We start from the raw sequence: 17,596 nt of genomic DNA on the forward strand, positions 1-17,596 counted from the left end.
TGGGTCAGTCCACAGAGAGTTACAACCACCAGCTGCTCTGGTGCTCCATGAAACACATTCCTGAACAGATCTACAAAGTCCATTTACATTCCAGTGAGGTTGGTTTCGCTGTGCTGCTGCATCAATTCCCTACCCCTCATTTGCTTCTAAGTCTCACAGGCCTACAGTCTTTACACAACATGTTATTTTCCCCTTCATAAGATCCTTATTTGGTACACAGAATGAATCGTGATCATTTAATGGGCATACACCAAACGCTTCGTTTTCTCTTTATCAGACAAAGCAAGCCTGGACCTTACGTTCTGAAACAACAACAAAGCTGTAGAGCACAAACACGAAGCATCTCAGAACCAGACTTAGGCATCGGGCAGTCCTAAACCAGCGGGATGCAGGGGATGAGGGTAATTTTTGCTTCGGTGTTGTCAAGTCCAATTGTAGACTACTGCTCGTGGTTCAGGTGACATTGTGGGCAGTATGGAAAACAACCACAGAACCAAAAGCCAGAGACAATCTCTTTCAGTACACTGCTTACAGAACTCAATCACAGAGAAGATTGATTCGGCATCCCGTGCAGAAAACACAGAATACTACAAGCTCTTTAGCACATTGTGGGAAACCACATCACAGGACCCAATGCCTGGAGGCTGCAGCCAGGCATGCCAGAATTAGAATACATATTTAATAGTAAGGATGATTAACTACTGGAATAAACTACCTAGGGAGTCTGTGGATCCTCTTGATAGCTTTTAATTAAGACTGGTCTTGTTTCTTAAGATGGATACAGTCAAAAGCAAAGCTGTAGGTCTCAAAGCCAGGTTAACTAGGTGAAATGTAAAAGAGAATGGTGTACCACAGATCCAAAGAAAAGAGTTAGTGCTTTCCTCTAAGCTAAAAATTTACAGAAACGTTAAGTATGACAGAGAGAGGTCAGCTAGTATTAATTTACTGGGTTGCTGATTTCACTTACCAGCCCCACCAAAAAAAAAAAAAAAAAAAAAAAATCAAGGATGGAGTTGATTTTTGAAAAACAACCCATCACGACAGCTCAAAAATGCAGGAAAATAATGGGAGCAAGGAAGAAGGAGAGAGATATATTATGGCACAGATCAGATACCCTTCATGGCAAAAAACAGAAGAGAAAGGACAGAACAGTAATTTTACATCCAACTGGCAAGCTGTCAGCCTCAGGGACAGAGGTGGCAGCAATGCAGCCACCTTACAGGGTTTTTTCATAAGATGGGTGAGGTGCAAGCCAGGCAGAAAAAGGCTGTGGGTCGCAGCAGCAGACCTTCTCGTGGTCTGTCCTTGAAGAACCTATACAGCACGTGAACTCATCCACTTATCCCCAAGGATATTACGTTTTCCCATTTTAAGAGAGTAAGAGCTTTGAGGCTTCAGATCATGGTTTTATTGCTAGTTGAGTTCTGCTCACAGAAAGCACTATTAAAGAGTTCCCTACCTAGAATTCTTGTGTTCCTTGGAATCACTTGTTTTTGCTTTCTCCTGTACTCTGGGAAACAAGTCTAGGAGCTTTTTCTGCAGAGGCAAAGCTAGAACACTCTTGAACAGCAAATGATCAAGTACCATTGATTAGATATTAGGAAATTATTAGATATTAGGAAAAATTTCTTCACAGAAGGAGCAGCCAGGCGTTGGAGCAGGCTGCCCAAGGAGGTGGTGGAGTCACCATCTCTAGAGATGTTTAAAAAATGTGTAGATGTGGCACTTCAGGATATGGTTTAGTAGGAATGGTGGTTTTGGGTGGACAGTTGGACTCGATCTTAGAGGTCTTTTCCAACCTACAATTCTATGATTGAAGTACAGCCTCCACCTTGTAACTACAATCATTGTTACACAGCAGTCGATCTGTGCTGACATTCTTAAATGCAGAGAAGATTAGAGTCCATGTAATTATGAGCAATTTATTTGGTTAATTTTATTACTGTGTCCCCATTAACAGCATACAAGCAGCTAGGAATTTTGGGGAATTTTTATTGCTTCCAAAATAATTGCTAAATAGTACCAATTAATAATGCTGAATGAAAAACTCCGAGAGGACACTGTTGCAAGGATCTGATATGCCAACTTCTAACTGAGATGGCAACATACAGATCCTCTTCCTCAGAGGCCAGTTTCCAAGGAGAAGCAATACTTGAGAACTTGGCTGATCAAGCAGCTTCAAGTCAACTACGTCACTTTTTGCTGATAGATTTTTCATCATCATACTACAGCAAATGAAAGCCTTCTCTCAGCTTTGGAGGGATGTGGAAAATAGAGTAAGAGTCTCCGAGTCTCTGACATACGTCCAGCCTTGTAGGTGGTGAGAGGGAGCTACAGTGATACAAAGTAGGAAGGATCACCCAGTACAAGCAGGGCCACACCAGAGCTAACTAGCACTTGGGAGGGCTTTCTTCCCTGGATCCTAGTGCCCTCTGAGCATTTTTTTCCACCCCTTCCTCATCCGAGTCTCTGCAGAGCGCAGGGAGTGCTCCTCGCGTCGTGCCCGCTTGCCCCCCAGCACACCAGTGAGCGTCGGGAGTCTGATGCTTGTTCGTTCCTCCCCGCAGAACGGCAGCTGGGAAAGCACGGCACCGCATTCTGTCCTTCCTACGGCCCCTGGGGGGAATGGAAGGGGGAGGCTGGGATCAGAACAGCGTCCAGGGTGGGAGGCTAGAGGCTGTCTTTGTGCTGGAGGCAGCACTGCCTACGAGTGACGCAAAGGAGACCGGACTCCTGATTTACGCTGGGTTGCCTCTCCTGCTCCTCCTCTACAACTCTAAGTAGGTCACTTCCTTTCTCTTTAGCACGGTTTCCTCATCTCTTTGGGGCAGATGCTAACTTCTGCCAGAACGAAGATGTGATCAGATAATAAGCATTAAGGCTTATAGAGCTCAAAGAGACGCTTGAGGAGAGCTGCTTGAGACAAAAATCTACGGTAATTGCCTTAACAGACCAGTAATACTGCTTGGATTTTGAGCGATGGGTTGCAATTCCTGCACGCCCCACACACATCTCACGTCAAGAGAACTAAATGCAGCGCTGGAAGGGACGTCTGGGTCAGCGAGGTCACTTAAAGGGGTTCATACAACCCCTTCCATAAACATATCAAGAATCACAGAATGGTAGGGGTTGGAAGGGACCTCTGTGGGTCATCGAGTCCAGAACCATCTTCTGAATGTTGCTTTTGCCCTCCCCAAAGGAGAAGCTGTTTCTGCTTTTGTACCAGAGTGTTTGGAGCCATTTCAGGTCTCTGACTCTAAAATGCCCTGAATCAGAATAAAAATTATACCGAGGCTCTGCTTAGATTTACAGGATGCAGATCATATTCAACTTTGAAATTATGACATTGTCTCACATTAACACATCTGCACTTGGGCACTTCAGATTTATAATGCAGTTATTCATGAACATATGAAAGGTATGCAGACAGACACACACCTATCCTTTGCCAGCGTAAGAAAAATACAGGCAAACACAAAGAAATCTGTTCTTAGATGCATGTCTGTGTCTTAGTTTCTTCATCAGTCTGAAATGTTCTTTGAGCCAAGAACATTTTCTACTAGCTGATTTTTTTCTACTACTAGAAAAAAAGATCTGTATCTTTTCCTACTAGCTGTTCTGCTTATGACAAAGCATCCTTTTCTTCGCGACGCAAGTCCGGTTGTTCTCAGCTCGGCTAATATTCCAGCTAAACAGGCCTCCTGCTGCAAAAACACGTGCTGCTACTCTCCACACTTCACAGCTTCTAAAGTCTCAGTCTTTCTTGTTTGGAAGGTCAGTACCAAATCATAGAAACATCAGCACTTTCACATCTTCATTCTGGATTTGTCAGTTCACCACTACCCAAGTCTTACCTCTTTGCAGAGCCGGAGCAACGAGGTTTTGTCCCAAGGTGAAAACATTGTCTGCTCCAACAATCAACATCCAAAAGGCACAAGAGCCCGAGTATCAAAACAGGCATGAAAATAGCAGGATATTTCACTTCATAGAAGTAACTAAAATGAAAGAGGCAAAAATAAGCAGCAAAAATAAGCAGTCAGTGTGTACACAGGCTCAAGAAGCAAGTCTGCAGCAAGAAGGGAAGTCTGGAAGAGTACCTGGATCACTCAGCAGCCCACCCAGACACAGATACGGCTGCAACGTGGCTGGGGCAGGAACCAACAGCCCTGTGCTAAGCTGAAATGGAGCTCCTGGGCCCGCAGGCAGAGGGTGTGGGGAGACCCCAGCTGAGGCTGATCGTGGCCATTAAAGCCCTGACAAACCAGTTCCTCCTGGAAAGCTCCTGAGTTAAAGCCCCACTAATGGTAATGGTTCTGGTGTTTTCTATGGGATCTCTGCTACTGATACAAGAATCCCATGTGGGGGTGAATTTAGTGTATTAAAATCAGTTCCAAAGAATAATTTGCATAGATTCCTCCCAGCTGCGCTTGCGCAGTGCCTTCTGGTGGTGGTCGTCAGGGGTCCCAAGATGAAGGCTCATCCTCTTCATCACGGTGTTCGCTGATTGACCTTTGTTTCTGGGCAAACTCAGTTCTTTTTTGGCTCCCATCCAAACTGCAAGGTCAGTCTTAGCCGCTTCTAGGAAACTCCCAGCCCCTATCGGGAACAACCCCCCTTTGTAAGGAAATGCAAGACTCTGCCTCAGTTAATTCACACAGTAGATAAGCACTGTCAGTTCTCTGCACAGCAACTATCAGGCAGTGCTGCTTCTACTAAATTCCTTAACTAGCAGGCAGTGCTGCTTCTACTAAAATCCCTTTAACTATTAGGCAAGGCTGCATCTACTAAAATCCCTTTAACCCCTATCTTTACCAGCACTAAACAAAGCATTGCTCTGAGAACTGCTACCAGAGCTACCATTTCTGTGGTCCTTACTGGTATCCACCTGTGTGCAACCTCTCCTGTGATCCTCGTGTGAAATGCTTGCAGGGCGTTACTGGAATAAAGACTCACAGGGGAGCGGCTGCACATGACTGATATCTTGCCAGTTTGGGCTCTGCTCATTGACCGCTGCCTGCAGAAGCTGCTCTGAGCGTGCCCGGTTCCTCGCTGAAGGGCTCCTTACCCTATGGCGAGACCTATGGTGGTGTGCAGGACAACGGGCACTTGCTGAAGCTGTTCTCCCATCTGGACGCTTCGCTTCTGGTGTGTACCCTGCGCTTAAACTGCTCCTGCAGAGCAGGAGGTGCAGCGTGGCCTCCAGCACGGCACAAGACCTGCCCGCTGTGCCTCTCTGCGGCCCTGGTGGACACCAACGCTGTCCATCCAACGCTGCTCAGAGCTACAGACCTGAAGGCTGCTAATTCAGTTCCCACGTAGCGGGGGTGGGGTTTGTTCTGCTTCAACGTCACTTGCTGCTTGTGCCAAGCAATGGAAAACGCAGTTTCTGTGAAAACCTGGCACGCTGACAGGCACCCCGAAGTGACTTCAGATGCAGGGCAACTGTGGGGAGGACCAAAACTCCCTGAGGTGTGGCCGGTTCCCGTACAATTTCTCAGCACATAAAAAAAACCCAACTCCGTCGTTCTTAGTCCAGAAACTACTGAAAATTCTGTCTTTGTGGAACTCCTGGATTTCACTGGACTTTACCGAGGCACAATCTAAGAACAGAAAAGTGTCACAAACTCGGCAGAATTCTCAAGCCCCTGATGTTAATAATTAATCCAAAAAAATGCAGAACTGCCTAAAAAAGATCCAGCATCTGAATTGGGACAGCAGAACATCCGTTCCTTGTCTACAAGGGATGTATATTTTTGTCTACTAAATGCTGGTAGCCTTTTTTTAAAAGAAGGTAACAGGACAGTGATTATTTCAGTTTTGTTCAGAACTGGGAATGTTTTTGGCAGTTACTAATCAGAAGCAAGAAAAATCACATATTTCTATAAAAACTAGTAAGAGCGAGGTGCTCATTTGCTGTGGTGAGAATTATGATAAAATGACCTGTTGAAATGAAGGACAAGCCAAAAGATGGTATATCAAGGGAAAAATAACAGTTTTTAATAAATAGAAAAAAGCAAAAGTCATATATTCAGAAAGGGAATAAGGCGGCCACCTGAATGCTACAGTCAGAATTCAGGTTGTGAAGTACATAGCCACATCAGGGGTGACAGATGGACCTACAGGATGTTAACATTGCAGCTGAACTAATCACTTGAGTCACATTTGTGTAACAATTCAGCAAAACTGGCTGCAGTTGTAAGGACACAACGAGTTGCTCTGTACCCTTGCCACAGATCTGCGTTTGTCCTCCAGTTCTCAGACTGCCCCTGCACAGGCAGAAAGAGCCGATCCCGTTCTGCCCGGTCACAGCTTGGATTCAGGCGTGTGGCACGGCTGGGTGCGTTAGCTCAGCCGAGATTCCATGTAAAATCCAATGGCTTTGTGCTGAGCAGGTTCTGTGGTTGAGCTGCTGTTGCTGTGCTGGGAACCTGAGCTCACAAGCTGTTGTTCATTTTCCTTATGAAAAGTGTTTATGGGATTTTTTACCTTTACTCCACCATTTTATACTCTACAGGTGAGACTGTGCTTTTGTGCCGTAATTAGTTCAGAACTTATATGTTAAAAATGAATTTTTGCTAAGTTGCACGGTATGTATCATGGAATAGAGATTATTGTTACCTATAAGACTGGAAAACAGCATTTCTGTATGCGCGTGAAATTCACGTTGATTGAATTCACGGGGCAAGAAGATTTAATCTAGGTAAACTGAGAAGTGTAGGGAATAAGGGTTAACCATTAGGCAACCAAATGGAAAAATTTTTATCATATTACTACCTTTAGATAAAATGAGTTAGGAGAAAAGATGTCTTGCAACCGTTAGGGCACTGATTTGCTCGGGAGAACAGATGCAACGGTTTCTGCTGTGAAGAAGATGCCTTCCATCCACCCTGCTCTTGCTGTCTCTCTAGGTGTTTGCATCCAGACATGGAATCTCAGGGCACCTGTTTGCATTTACACATCTTGCTGGGTGCTGAGGGTTAATGTGGGGCTTGAAGGGCCAGGGCTGGGAGGTGGCCTGTGCGGTCGGTTTCTGAGGTACTTCTTTCATGGGTGGGTTTTTCTGGCCATGTGCTGTTTTCCAATTAAGCATCATCTCCTGTTGAGATTACACCGACAGATAAATGATTGCCACATTCTTCTTCCCCACCCTCATCTCAGGGCAAGGTGGCTTTCACTGCAGACACTCTGGGTCACGAGGAACCGTAACAAAAGATTGAGGTTTCTTTGGCAGCTGAAGAAGCTCAGTTTAGTAATTAGAAGGTGAATACCAGCCCTTTCAAAAGTTTTGCTGTCACAGAACGAGGTTTCTCCTCTCCAGTGTATTTCTCTCAACGTGTTTCTGTAGCCACGTAAAGGTGCTTTTATATTACCTTGGTTGCACAGTCCAGAGGTTTTTATTTTCCCCTCCCCTTCAGTCATTAAACTACGTTTGTGAAACCAAAGTACACATGTTACATCGTGGTCACAACTGAATACTTCTCTGCTCCTCACAAGTTTTTGTTTAGTTTTCTGTGCACCCATGAAAGGCAAGTGACCCGTTTAAATCTCACCGTATTTTCGTTAATGTCTAGAAAAAATAATTATTCTGAATTCCTTGAATGACCACGTAGGAATGAGAATTCACTGTCTGAATGTTTTCCTGTTTCTCTTCCCTTCCCCCATCCCTAGTACTTCAATAACATCGCCAAAATCATCGCCCCAGCCCCACAGCCCGTCCCCTCCTCCCCTGGCCTCTGGTGCAGCCCCTCGTCCCGTGCAAACCAAGCACAAACGCAGCCGCCAGGGCAAAAGGGACCGCAGGTGTTTCTTCAGTCACGCACCCAGCCAGTCCCGGGAGCCGCTCTGCCCCGGGGCTCGGGGCCCCCGACGCTCCCTCTGCCCCTCCGACACCTCGGCACTCCTTCCCGCAGCTGCGCCCGTTGATCCAGCGGCGAACAGTCCGTCCGTCGCCTCCCGGAGCGACGCGCTGCTCGGCAGAGGCTGCCAAAAATGAGGAGCAGGGTGCAGGCCACTACAAGAGAGGAGAAAAGTGACAGGTGGCTGGACAGCGGCGGTGGAACGAGAAAGCACCAAGCAGGGAAAGGGACGGCGAGAGAAGGACGGGGACAGGCAGTCCCACAGAGACGGAGAAAGAAGCAGCAGGAAGAGAGCAAGAGCGGCAGCAGAAAGAAGAAGAGGGAGCAGGACACAGACCGAAAATGAAGAACGGGGAGCAGGAAGGAGATGCAAAAAAAAACCCTGCAGCATGACAGAGGAAAAAAGAATAGCGGCAGGGACCTGGACAGGCTGCCCAGGGAGGTTGTGGAGTCTCCTTCTCTGGAGATATTCAAGACCCGCCTGGACAAGGTCCTGTGCAGCCTGCTGTAGGTGACCCTGCTTCGGCAGGGGGGTTGGACTAGATGACCCACAGAGGTCCCTTCCAACCCCGACCATTCTGTGATTCTGTGATTCTGTGACAAAGAGAGATGAGGAAATAGAATAGAATAGACATGGAGAAAGCAGTAGATCTGTGACGTGCTACGGAGCCGAGAAGGAAGGCCTCGAATCAAGGGACGAGGAGGCAGACAGAGAGCACCAAAGACAGCAAAAGTACTGACAGGCTACAGAGTAGGAGGAAAGCAAAACTAGTAACCGGGAGCTGAACAGAAAGAGGGGAAGAAGGAAAAAAATGCCACGGGCTGCAGGGCAGAAAGAGGGAGGACCTAAAAGATGGGCACAAGTCAGAGACAGATGGAGAAAGAAGGTACACAAGAGCAGAAAAAAAAAAAATCGTAGCAGTGGGGGAAAGAGAGGGAGCCGGGGAGGGCCCAGGATGCAGAAGAGGGGTGACAGGGCCCCGAGGGCCCACGACTCACCGCAGCTCTCACTCTCGGTGCTGCCGGGAGACTTGGACACTTCAGATGCTTCTCTCTCCTTCTCTCTTCCCTTCTTCTTCTGGAACTCCAATCGTTTGGCTCTCCTGCACCTGAGAGAAAATGCATGTGGCTGTCTTAGAGCTCATACGAGACGTGGCTTCCTAGACAAGAAGCCTCAGGAACAGGACAGAGAAAAAGAGAGAATATGATGAGTGGGAAGCAGAACACACGGATCGAGAGAGAACTTGAATCAGAGGAGTAAACAAGGCAGGAAAGAGAGATAAAGACAGGGAAGAAGCCACAAGAAAAGGGCCTTTCTGGCCTCTACTCGCACCCCCCGGCCTCCCACCCCTTTCTGGCCTCTACCCTCGCCCCCGGCCTCCCACCCCTCTGCAGCCTCCCACCCCTTCCCGGCCTCCTTTTCTTTCTGGCCTCTACCCTCGCCCCCAGCCTCCCACCCCTCCGCAGCCTCCCACCCCTTTCTGGCCTCTACCCTCGCCCCCAGCCTCCCACCCCTCCGCAGCCTCCCACCCCTTTCTGGCCTCCTTTTTTTCTGGCCTCTACCCTCGCCCCCGGCCTCCCACCCCTCCGCGGCCTCCCACCCCTTCCCGGCCTCCTTTTTTTCCTGGCCTCTACCCTCGCCCCCAGCCTCCCACCCCTCTGCAGCCTCCCACCCCTTTCCGGCCTCCCTTTTTTTTCTGGCCTCTACCCTCGCCCCCAGCCTCCCACCCCTCCGCAGCCTCCCACCCCTTTCTGGCCTCTACTCTCGCCCCCGGCCTCCCACCCCTCTGCAGCCTCCCACCCCTTTCCGGCCTCCTTTTTTTTTAACTGGCCTCTACCCTCGCCCCCAGCCTCCCACCCCTCTGCAGCCTCCCACCCCTTTCTGGCCTCTACCCTCGCCCCCAGCCTCCCACCCCTCCGCGGCCTCCCACCCCTTTCTGGCCTCCTTTTTTTTTCCTGGCCTCTACTCTCGCCCCCGGCCTCCCACCCCTCTGCAGCCTCCCACCCCTTTCCGGCCTCCTTTTTTTTTAACTGGCCTCTACCCTCGCCCCCAGCCTCCCACCCCTCTGCAGCCTCCCACCCCTTTCTGGCCTCTACTCTCGCCCCCGGCCTCCCACCCCTCTGCAGCCTCCCACCCCTTTCCGGCCTCCCTTTTTTTTCTGGCCTCTACCCTCGCCCCCAGCCTCCCACCCCTCTGCAGCCTCCCACCCCTTTCTGGCCTCTACCCTCACCCTCGGCCTCCCACCCCTCCGCGGCCTCCCACCCCTTCCTGGCCTCCTTTTTTTCCTGGTCTCTACCCTCGCCCCCGGCCTCCCACCCCTCTGCAGCCTCCCACCCCTTTCCGGCCTCCCTTTTTTTTCTGGCCTCTACCCTCGCCCCCAGCCTCCCACCCCTCCGCAGCCTCCCACCCCTTCCCGGCCTCCTTTTCTTTTTCCTGGCCTCTACCCTCGCCCCCGGCCTCCCACCCCTCCGCAGCCTCCCACCCCTTTCTGGCCTCTACCCTCGCCCCCGGCCTCCCACCCCTCCGCAGCCTCCCACCCCTTTCTGGCCTCTACCCTCGCCCCCGGCCTCCCACCCCTCTGCACCCTCCCACCCCTTCCCGGCCTCCTTTTCTTTCTGGCCTCTACCCTCGCCCCCGGCCTCCCACCCCTCCGCAGCCTCCCACCCCTTTCCGGCCTCCTTTTTTTTCTGGCCTCTACCCTCGCCCCCGGCCTCCCACCCCTCTGCACCCTCCCACCCCTTTCCGGCCTCCTTTTTTTTCTGGCCTCTACCCTCGCCCCCGGCCTCCCACCCCTCCACGGCCTCCCACTCTTTCTGGCCTCTACCCTCGCCTCCAGCCTCCCACCCCTCCGCAGCCTCCCACCCCTTTCTGGCCTCTACCCTCGCCCCCGGCCTCCCACCCCTCCGCGGCCTCCCACCCCTTTCCGGCCTCCTTTTTTTTTTCCTGGCCTCTACCCTCGCCCCCGGCCTCCCACCCCTCTGCAGCCTCCCACCCCTTTCCGGCCTCCTTTTTTTTCTGGCCTCTACCCTCGCCCCCAGCCTCCCACCCCTCCGCGGCCTCCCACCCCTTTCTGGCCTCCTTTTTTTTTCCTGGCCTCTACTCTCGCCCCCGGCCTCCCACCCCTCTGCAGCCTCCCACCCCTTTCCGGCCTCCTTTTTTTTTTCCTGGCCTCTACCCTCGCCCCCAGCCTCCCACCCCTCTGCAGCCTCCCACCCCTTTCTGGCCTCTACTCTCGCCCCCGGCCTCCCACCCCTCTGCAGCCTCCCACCCCTTTCCGGCCTCCCTTTTTTTTCTGGCCTCTACCCTCGCCCCCAGCCTCCCACCCCTCTGCAGCCTCCCACCCCTTTCTGGCCTCTACCCTCGCCCTCGGCCTCCCACCCCTCCGCGGCCTCCCACCCCTTCCTGGCCTCCTTTTTTTCCTGGTCTCTACCCTCGCCCCCGGCCTCCCACCCCTCTGCAGCCTCCCACCCCTTTCCGGCCTCCCTTTTTTTTCTGGCCTCTACCCTCGCCCCCGGCCTCCCACCCCTCCGCAGCCTCCCACCCCTTCCCGGCCTCCTTTTCTTTTTCCTGGCCTCTACCCTCGCCCCCGGCCTCCCACCCCTCCGCAGCCTCCCACCCCTTTCTGGCCTCTACCCTCGCCCCCGGCCTCCCACCCCTCCGCAGCCTCCCACCCCTTTCTGGCCTCTACCCTCGCCCCCGGCCTCCCACCCCTCTGCACCCTCCCACCCCTTCCCGGCCTCCTTTTCTTTCTGGCCTCTACCCTCGCCCCCGGCCTCCCACCCCTCCGCAGCCTCCCACCCCTTTCCGGCCTCCTTTTTTTTCTGGCCTCTACCCTCGCCCCCGGCCTCCCACCCCTCTGCACCCTCCCACCCCTTTCCGGCCTCCTTTTTTTTCTGGCCTCTACCCTCGCCCCCGGCCTCCCACCCCTCCGCGGCCTCCCACCCCTTTCTGGCCTCTACTCTCGCCCCCGGCCTCCCACCCCTCTGCAGCCTCCCACCCCTTTCCGGCCTCCCTTTTTTTTCTGGCCTCTACCCTCGCCCCCAGCCTCCCACCCCTCTGCAGCCTCCCACCCCTTTCTGGCCTCTACCCTCGCCCTCGGCCTCCCACCCCTCCGCGGCCTCCCACCCCTTCCTGGCCTCCTTTTTTTCCTGGTCTCTACCCTCGCCCCCGGCCTCCCACCCCTCTGCAGCCTCCCACCCCTTTCCGGCCTCCCTTTTTTTTCTGGCCTCTACCCTCGCCCCCAGCCTCCCACCCCTCCGCAGCCTCCCACCCCTTCCCGGCCTCCTTTTCTTTTTCCTGGCCTCTACCCTCGCCCCCGGCCTCCCACCCCTCCACAGCCTCCCACCCCTTTCTGGCCTCTACCCTCGCCCCCGGCCTCCCACCCCTCCGCAGCCTCCCACCCCTTTCTGGCCTCTACCCTCGCCCCCGGCCTCCCACCCCTCTGCACCCTCCCACCCCTTCCCGGCCTCCTTTTCTTTCTGGCCTCTACCCTCGCCCCCGGCCTCCCACCCCTCCGCAGCCTCCCACCCCTTTCCGGCCTCCTTTTTTTTCTGGCCTCTACCCTCGCCCCCGGCCTCCCACCCCTCTGCACCCTCCCACCCCTTTCCGGCCTCCTTTTTTTTCTGGCCTCTACCCTCGCCCCCGGCCTCCCACCCCTCCACGGCCTCCCACTCTTTCTGGCCTCTACCCTCGCCTCCAGCCTCCCACCCCTCCGCAGCCTCCCACCTCTTTCTGGCCTCTACCCTCGCCACCGGCCTCCCACCCCTCCGCGGCCTCCCACCCCTTTCCGGCCTCCTTTTTTTTTTCTGGCCTCTACCCTCGCCCCTGGCCTCCCACCCCTCCGCAGCCTCCCACTCTTTCTGGCCTCTACCCTCGCCTCCAGCCTCCCACCCCTCCGCAGCCTCCCACCCCTTTCTGGCCTCTACCCTCGCCCCCGGCCTCCCACCCCTCCGCGGCCTCCCACCCCTTTCCGGCCTCCTTTTTTTTTTCCTGGCCTCTACCCTCGCCCCCAGCCTCCCACCCCTCTGCAGCCTCCCACCCCTTTCCGGCCTCCTTTTTTTTCTGGCCTCTACCCTCGCCCCCAGCCTCCCACCCCTCCGCGGCCTCCCACCCCTTTCTGGCCTCCTTTTTTTTTCCTGGCCTCTACTCTCGCCCCCGGCCTCCCACCCCTCTGCAGCCTCCCACCCCTTTCCGGCCTCCTTTTTTTTTTCCTGGCCTCTACCCTCGCCCCCAGCCTCCCACCCCTCTGCAGCCTCCCACCCCTTTCTGGCCTCTACTCTCGCCCCCGGCCTCCCACCCCTCTGCAGCCTCCCACCCCTTTCCGGCCTCCCTTTTTTTTCTGGCCTCTACCCTCGCCCCCAGCCTCCCACCCCTCTGCAGCCTCCCACCCCTTTCTGGCCTCTACCCTCGCCCTCGGCCTCCCACCCCTCCGCGGCCTCCCACCCCTTCCTGGCCTCCTTTTTTTCCTGGTCTCTACCCTCGCCCCCGGCCTCCCACCCCTCTGCAGCCTCCCACCCCTTTCCGGCCTCCCTTTTTTTCCTGGCCTCTACCCTCGCCCCCGGCCTCCCACCCCTCCGCAGCCTCCCACCCCTTCCCGGCCTCCTTTTCTTTTTCCTGGCCTCTACCCTCGCCCCCGGCCTCCCACCCCTCCGCAGCCTCCCACCCCTTTCTGGCCTCTACCCTCGCCCCCGGCCTCCCACCCCTCCGCAGCCTCCCACCCCTTTCTGGCCTCTACCCTCGCCCCCGGCCTCCCACCCCTCTGCACCCTCCCACCCCTTCCCGGCCTCCTTTTCTTTCTGGCCTCTACCCTCGCCCCCGGCCTCCCACCCCTCCGCAGCCTCCCACCCCTTTCCGGCCTCCTTTTTTTTCTGGCCTCTACCCTCGCCCCCGGCCTCCCACCCCTCCACGGCCTCCCACTCTTTCTGGCCTCTACCCTCGCCTCCAGCCTCCCACCCCTCCGCAGCCTCCCACCCCTTTCTGGCCTCTACCCTCGCCCCCGGCCTCCCACCCCTCCGCGGCCTCCCACCCCTTTCCGGCCTCCTTTTTTTTTTCTGGCCTCTACCCTCGCCCCCGGCCTCCCACCCCTCCGCAGCCTCCCACTCTTTCTGGCCTCTACCCTCGCCTCCAGCCTCCCACCCCTCCGCAGCCTCCCACCCCTTTCTGGCCTCTACCCTCGCCCCCGGCCTCCCACCCCTCCGCGGCCTCCCACCCCTTTCCGGCCTCCTTTTTTTTTTCCTGGCCTCTACCCTCGCCCCCAGCCTCCCACCCCTCTGCAGCCTCCCACCCCTTTCCGGCCTCCTTTTTTTTCTGGCCTCTACCCTCGCCCCCAGCCTCCCACCCCTCCGCGGCCTCCCACCCCTTTCTGGCCTCCTTTTTTTTTCCTGGCCTCTACTCTCGCCCCCGGCCTCCCACCCCTCTGCAGCCTCCCACCCCTTTCCGGCCTCCTTTTTTTTTTCCTGGCCTCTACCCTCGCCCCCAGCCTCCCACCCCTCCGCAGCCTCCCACTCTTTCTGGCCTCTACCCTCGCCCCCGGCCTCCCACTCCTCTGCAGCCTCCCACCCCTTTCTGGCCTCTACCCTCGCCCCCAGCCTCCCACCCCTCCGCAGCCTCCCACCCCTTTCTGGCCTCTACCCTCGCCCCCGGCCTCCCACCCCTCCGCGGCCTCCCACCCCTTTCCGGCCTCCTTTTTTTTTTCTGGCCTCTACCCTCGCCCCCGGCCTCCCACCCCTCCGCAGCCTCCCACTCTTTCTGGCCTCTACCCTCGCCTCCAGCCTCCCACCCCTCCGCAGCCTCCCACCCCTTTCTGGCCTCTACCCTCGCCCCCGGCCTCCCACCCCTCCGCGGCCTCCCACCCCTTTCCGGCCTTTTTTTTTCCTGGCCTCTACCCTCGCCCCCAGCCTCCCACCCCTCTGCAGCCTCCCACCCCTTTCCGGCCTCCTTTTTTTTCTGGCCTCTACCCTCGCCCCCAGCCTCCCACCCCTCCGCGGCCTCCCACCCCTTTCTGGCCTCCTTTTTTTTTCCTGGCCTCTACTCTCGCCCCCGGCCTCCCACCCCTCCGCAGCCTCCCACTCTTTCTGGCCTCTACCCTCGCCCCCGGCCTCCCACTCCTCTGCAGCCTCCCACCCCTTTCTGGCCTCTACCCTCGCCCCCGGCCTCCCACCCCTCCGCAGCCTCCCACCCCTTCCCGGCCTCCTTTTCTTTTTCCTGGCCTCTACCCTCGCCCCCGGCCTCCCACCCCTCCGTAGCCTCCCACCCCTTTCTGGCCTCTACCCTCGCCCCCGGCCTCCCACCCCTCCGCAGCCTCCCACCCCTTTCTGGCCTCTACCCTCACCCCCGGCCTCCCACCCCTCCGCAGCCTCCCACCCCTTTCTGGCCTCTACCCTCGCCCCCAGCCTCCCACCCCTCTGCAGCCTCCCACCACTTTCTGGCCTCTACCCTCGCCCCCAGCCTCCCACCCCTCTGCAGCCTCCCACCCCTTTCCAGCCTCCTTTTTTTCTGGCCTCTACCCTCGCCCCCAGCCTCCCACCCCTCCGCGGCCTCCCACCCCTTCCCAGCCTCCTTTTCTTTTTCCTGGCCTGTACCCTCGCCCCCAGCCTCCCACCCCTTAGCAGCCTCCCACCCCTTTCCAGCCTCCTGGCCTCTACCCTCGCCCCCAGCCTCCCACCCCTCTGCAGCTTCCCACCCCTTTCCGGCCTCCTATTTTTCTGGCCTCTACTCCCCCCTCCTCGGCCCCCCCCAGCCTCCCACCCCCCATTTTGCTGTCCTCTACTTAATTCAGCTTCCCACCCCTCTGCAACCTCCTACCTCTTTCCAGCCTCCACTCCGCCCCCCCAGCTTCCCACCCTTTTTCAGCCTCCCACCCCTGTCCCACGCAGTGCAGGACACACTGACAGAGAGAGAAAAAGGACAGGCAACAGGAAGAAAGGTACTAAGAAACAAAGAAAGGGTCAGACGAAGAAGGGGGTGGGTGGTCAGGGTTGGAACCCCAACACAAACCAGCAAGGGGATAGAGGACAGACAGAGAGGAAGACAAGAACGGGCCGGGAAGCAGGAAGAGAAGGAGACAAAGGCAAAAAGGGAGAGCTGGGGGGGGGGGGGGACAGGGAGGTACAGCAAGAAACGACCGGACAGGCAGCAGGACAGAGAAATAGAGACAGGGAGCCGGCTAGAGAAATTCTGGAGGGAGAAAAAGAGAGAGAAGGACAGAAACACAGACAGAAGACGGGAGGTACAGGGAAAGGAAAAGAAAAGGAAAAAGAAAAAAAAAAATCACAGCAGCGTGGGGGAGAGAAGGATCCAGGCGAGGGCCCGGGACGCAGAAGAGGGGCGACAGGGCCCCGAGGGCCCGCCACTCACCGCAGCTCTCGCTCTCCGCGCTCCCGGGAGACTCTGCCGCTTCAGACGCTTCTCCGTCCTGCTCTCCTCCATTCCTCTTCCCTAACTCCGGTCGCTTGGCTGTCCCCCACCTAAGACAAAATGTCCATGTCTCGCAGCTCTTACGAGACAAGGCTCCCTACGCACGCAGCCGCGCTGGCGCGCTCCACAACCGGACCATGCTGCTGCTGGTGACACATACAGACCCTGCGGGGCACGCTGGCGGCCTGGCCTGCTGCGGGCTACCAAGAGGGAGCCTTCCTCACCCGCAGCGCCAGGCAGCTGCCAGCCAGCTGGCCTTCCATTTCTTCTTCTTCTTCAGCCTTCTCGGGACTCTCCAGCTTCAGCCGCGCCACCTCCTGCCCGCAGCCACTCAGCGCTCCGCCTCTCCCTTTTCGCCCCCACGCCGCCAGCACAGCGAGGCCCGGCACACGCAGCCCACACAAGCCCGGAGCGGGCGCAGCCAACGGCATCCCCAGGGCACGAACGGACAAACGCGTCCTCAGCGCAGCCCCTGCCACACATAAACAAGCAGCGGCGACCGCGTTCAGGGAGGCCGAGGCAGCCCGCACCACGGGCCTTGGGGGAGGCCGGGCGCTCCGGGACAGGCTTCAGGGGACGTGCTGCAGCTGGGGGCGGCTGCGCGGGGCGAGCGGGGCCGGGGGAGCGCTGCCGACTTGGGGGGGGGGGGTGCCCGCCTCCTTCCCCCCTTCCCTTCCGTCACCTCCCGCCTCTGGCCCCGGGGCTGCCCGCACCCGGCTCGCCTCCTGCAGCCTGCCGCAGCGGCCGGCTCCAAGCTTCCCGTCCCACCACCCTCGGGCAGCCACCACGCAGCCCCGCACCCGCCGGAGGGGAGCCCGCGCCTCACCGCTGGCCTCTCTGCTCCCCCGCCGCCCCGGCACCGGACACCAGCCCGCCGCCATGCTGCTCCGCCGCACCGCGCATGCGCCACGCGCCGACGGCGCGCCGGAGGGGCCAGTCCCTGCGCGGAGCGCCGGGCTGCAGTACCGCATTGTGGCCAGGGGGCGGAGCCAGCGGGCACGGCGCGGCGGAGGGGCCAGTCCCTGCGCGGAGCGCCGGGCTGCAGTACCGCATTGTGGCCACGGGGCGGAGCCAGCGGGCACGGCGCGGCGGAGGGGCCAGACCCCGCGCGGAGCGCCGGGCTGCAGTACCGCATTGCGGCCACGGGGCGGAGCCGGCGCCGGCTCCGGGCAGCCCCCGACTCGCGGCTCCGACACGGCGCCGCACCCCCGCCGCTCCTTGCCCCGACACGCACCCCGCGCTCCCGGGGGCTTTTCCCCGGGACCCGCCGCTCCATCCACCCCCCCCACCCCGCGCTCACCTTCTCCCTCGCTGCAGCCGCAGC

General features: G+C 57.3%; 1 protein-coding gene across 2 annotated transcripts in view; it reads right to left on the minus strand.

Moving 5' to 3' along the window:
* The window catches only part of LOC142360907 (uncharacterized), a 29,798-nt gene extending 12,620 nt beyond the window's left edge, over nt 1–17,178 (minus strand). The window contains exons 1-6 of one of the 2 annotated variants that reach the window (XM_075417193.1): nt 17,099–17,178; nt 16,213–16,322; nt 8,856–8,965; nt 7,821–8,011; nt 3,855–3,995; nt 1,386–2,616 (exon numbers count right to left, since the gene is read on the minus strand). In XM_075417193.1, coding sequence (XP_075273308.1) covers nt 2,391–2,616; nt 3,855–3,995; nt 7,821–8,011; nt 8,856–8,965; nt 16,213–16,322; nt 17,099–17,175 — 855 coding nt within the window. In that variant the 5' untranslated portion in view covers nt 17,176–17,178 and the 3' untranslated portion in view covers nt 1,386–2,390. Of the gene's footprint in view, nt 1–1,385; nt 2,617–3,854; nt 3,996–7,820; nt 8,012–8,855; nt 8,966–16,212; nt 16,323–17,098 lie in introns of those variants that run through there. The other variant, XM_075417194.1, reaches the window with a different exon arrangement.
* Nucleotides 17,179–17,596: the final 418 nt, after the last annotated feature.

This window comes from Opisthocomus hoazin, chromosome 3 (assembly GCF_030867145.1).
Source record: "Opisthocomus hoazin isolate bOpiHoa1 chromosome 3, bOpiHoa1.hap1, whole genome shotgun sequence".
Lineage (NCBI taxonomy): Eukaryota > Metazoa > Chordata > Aves > Opisthocomiformes > Opisthocomidae > Opisthocomus > Opisthocomus hoazin.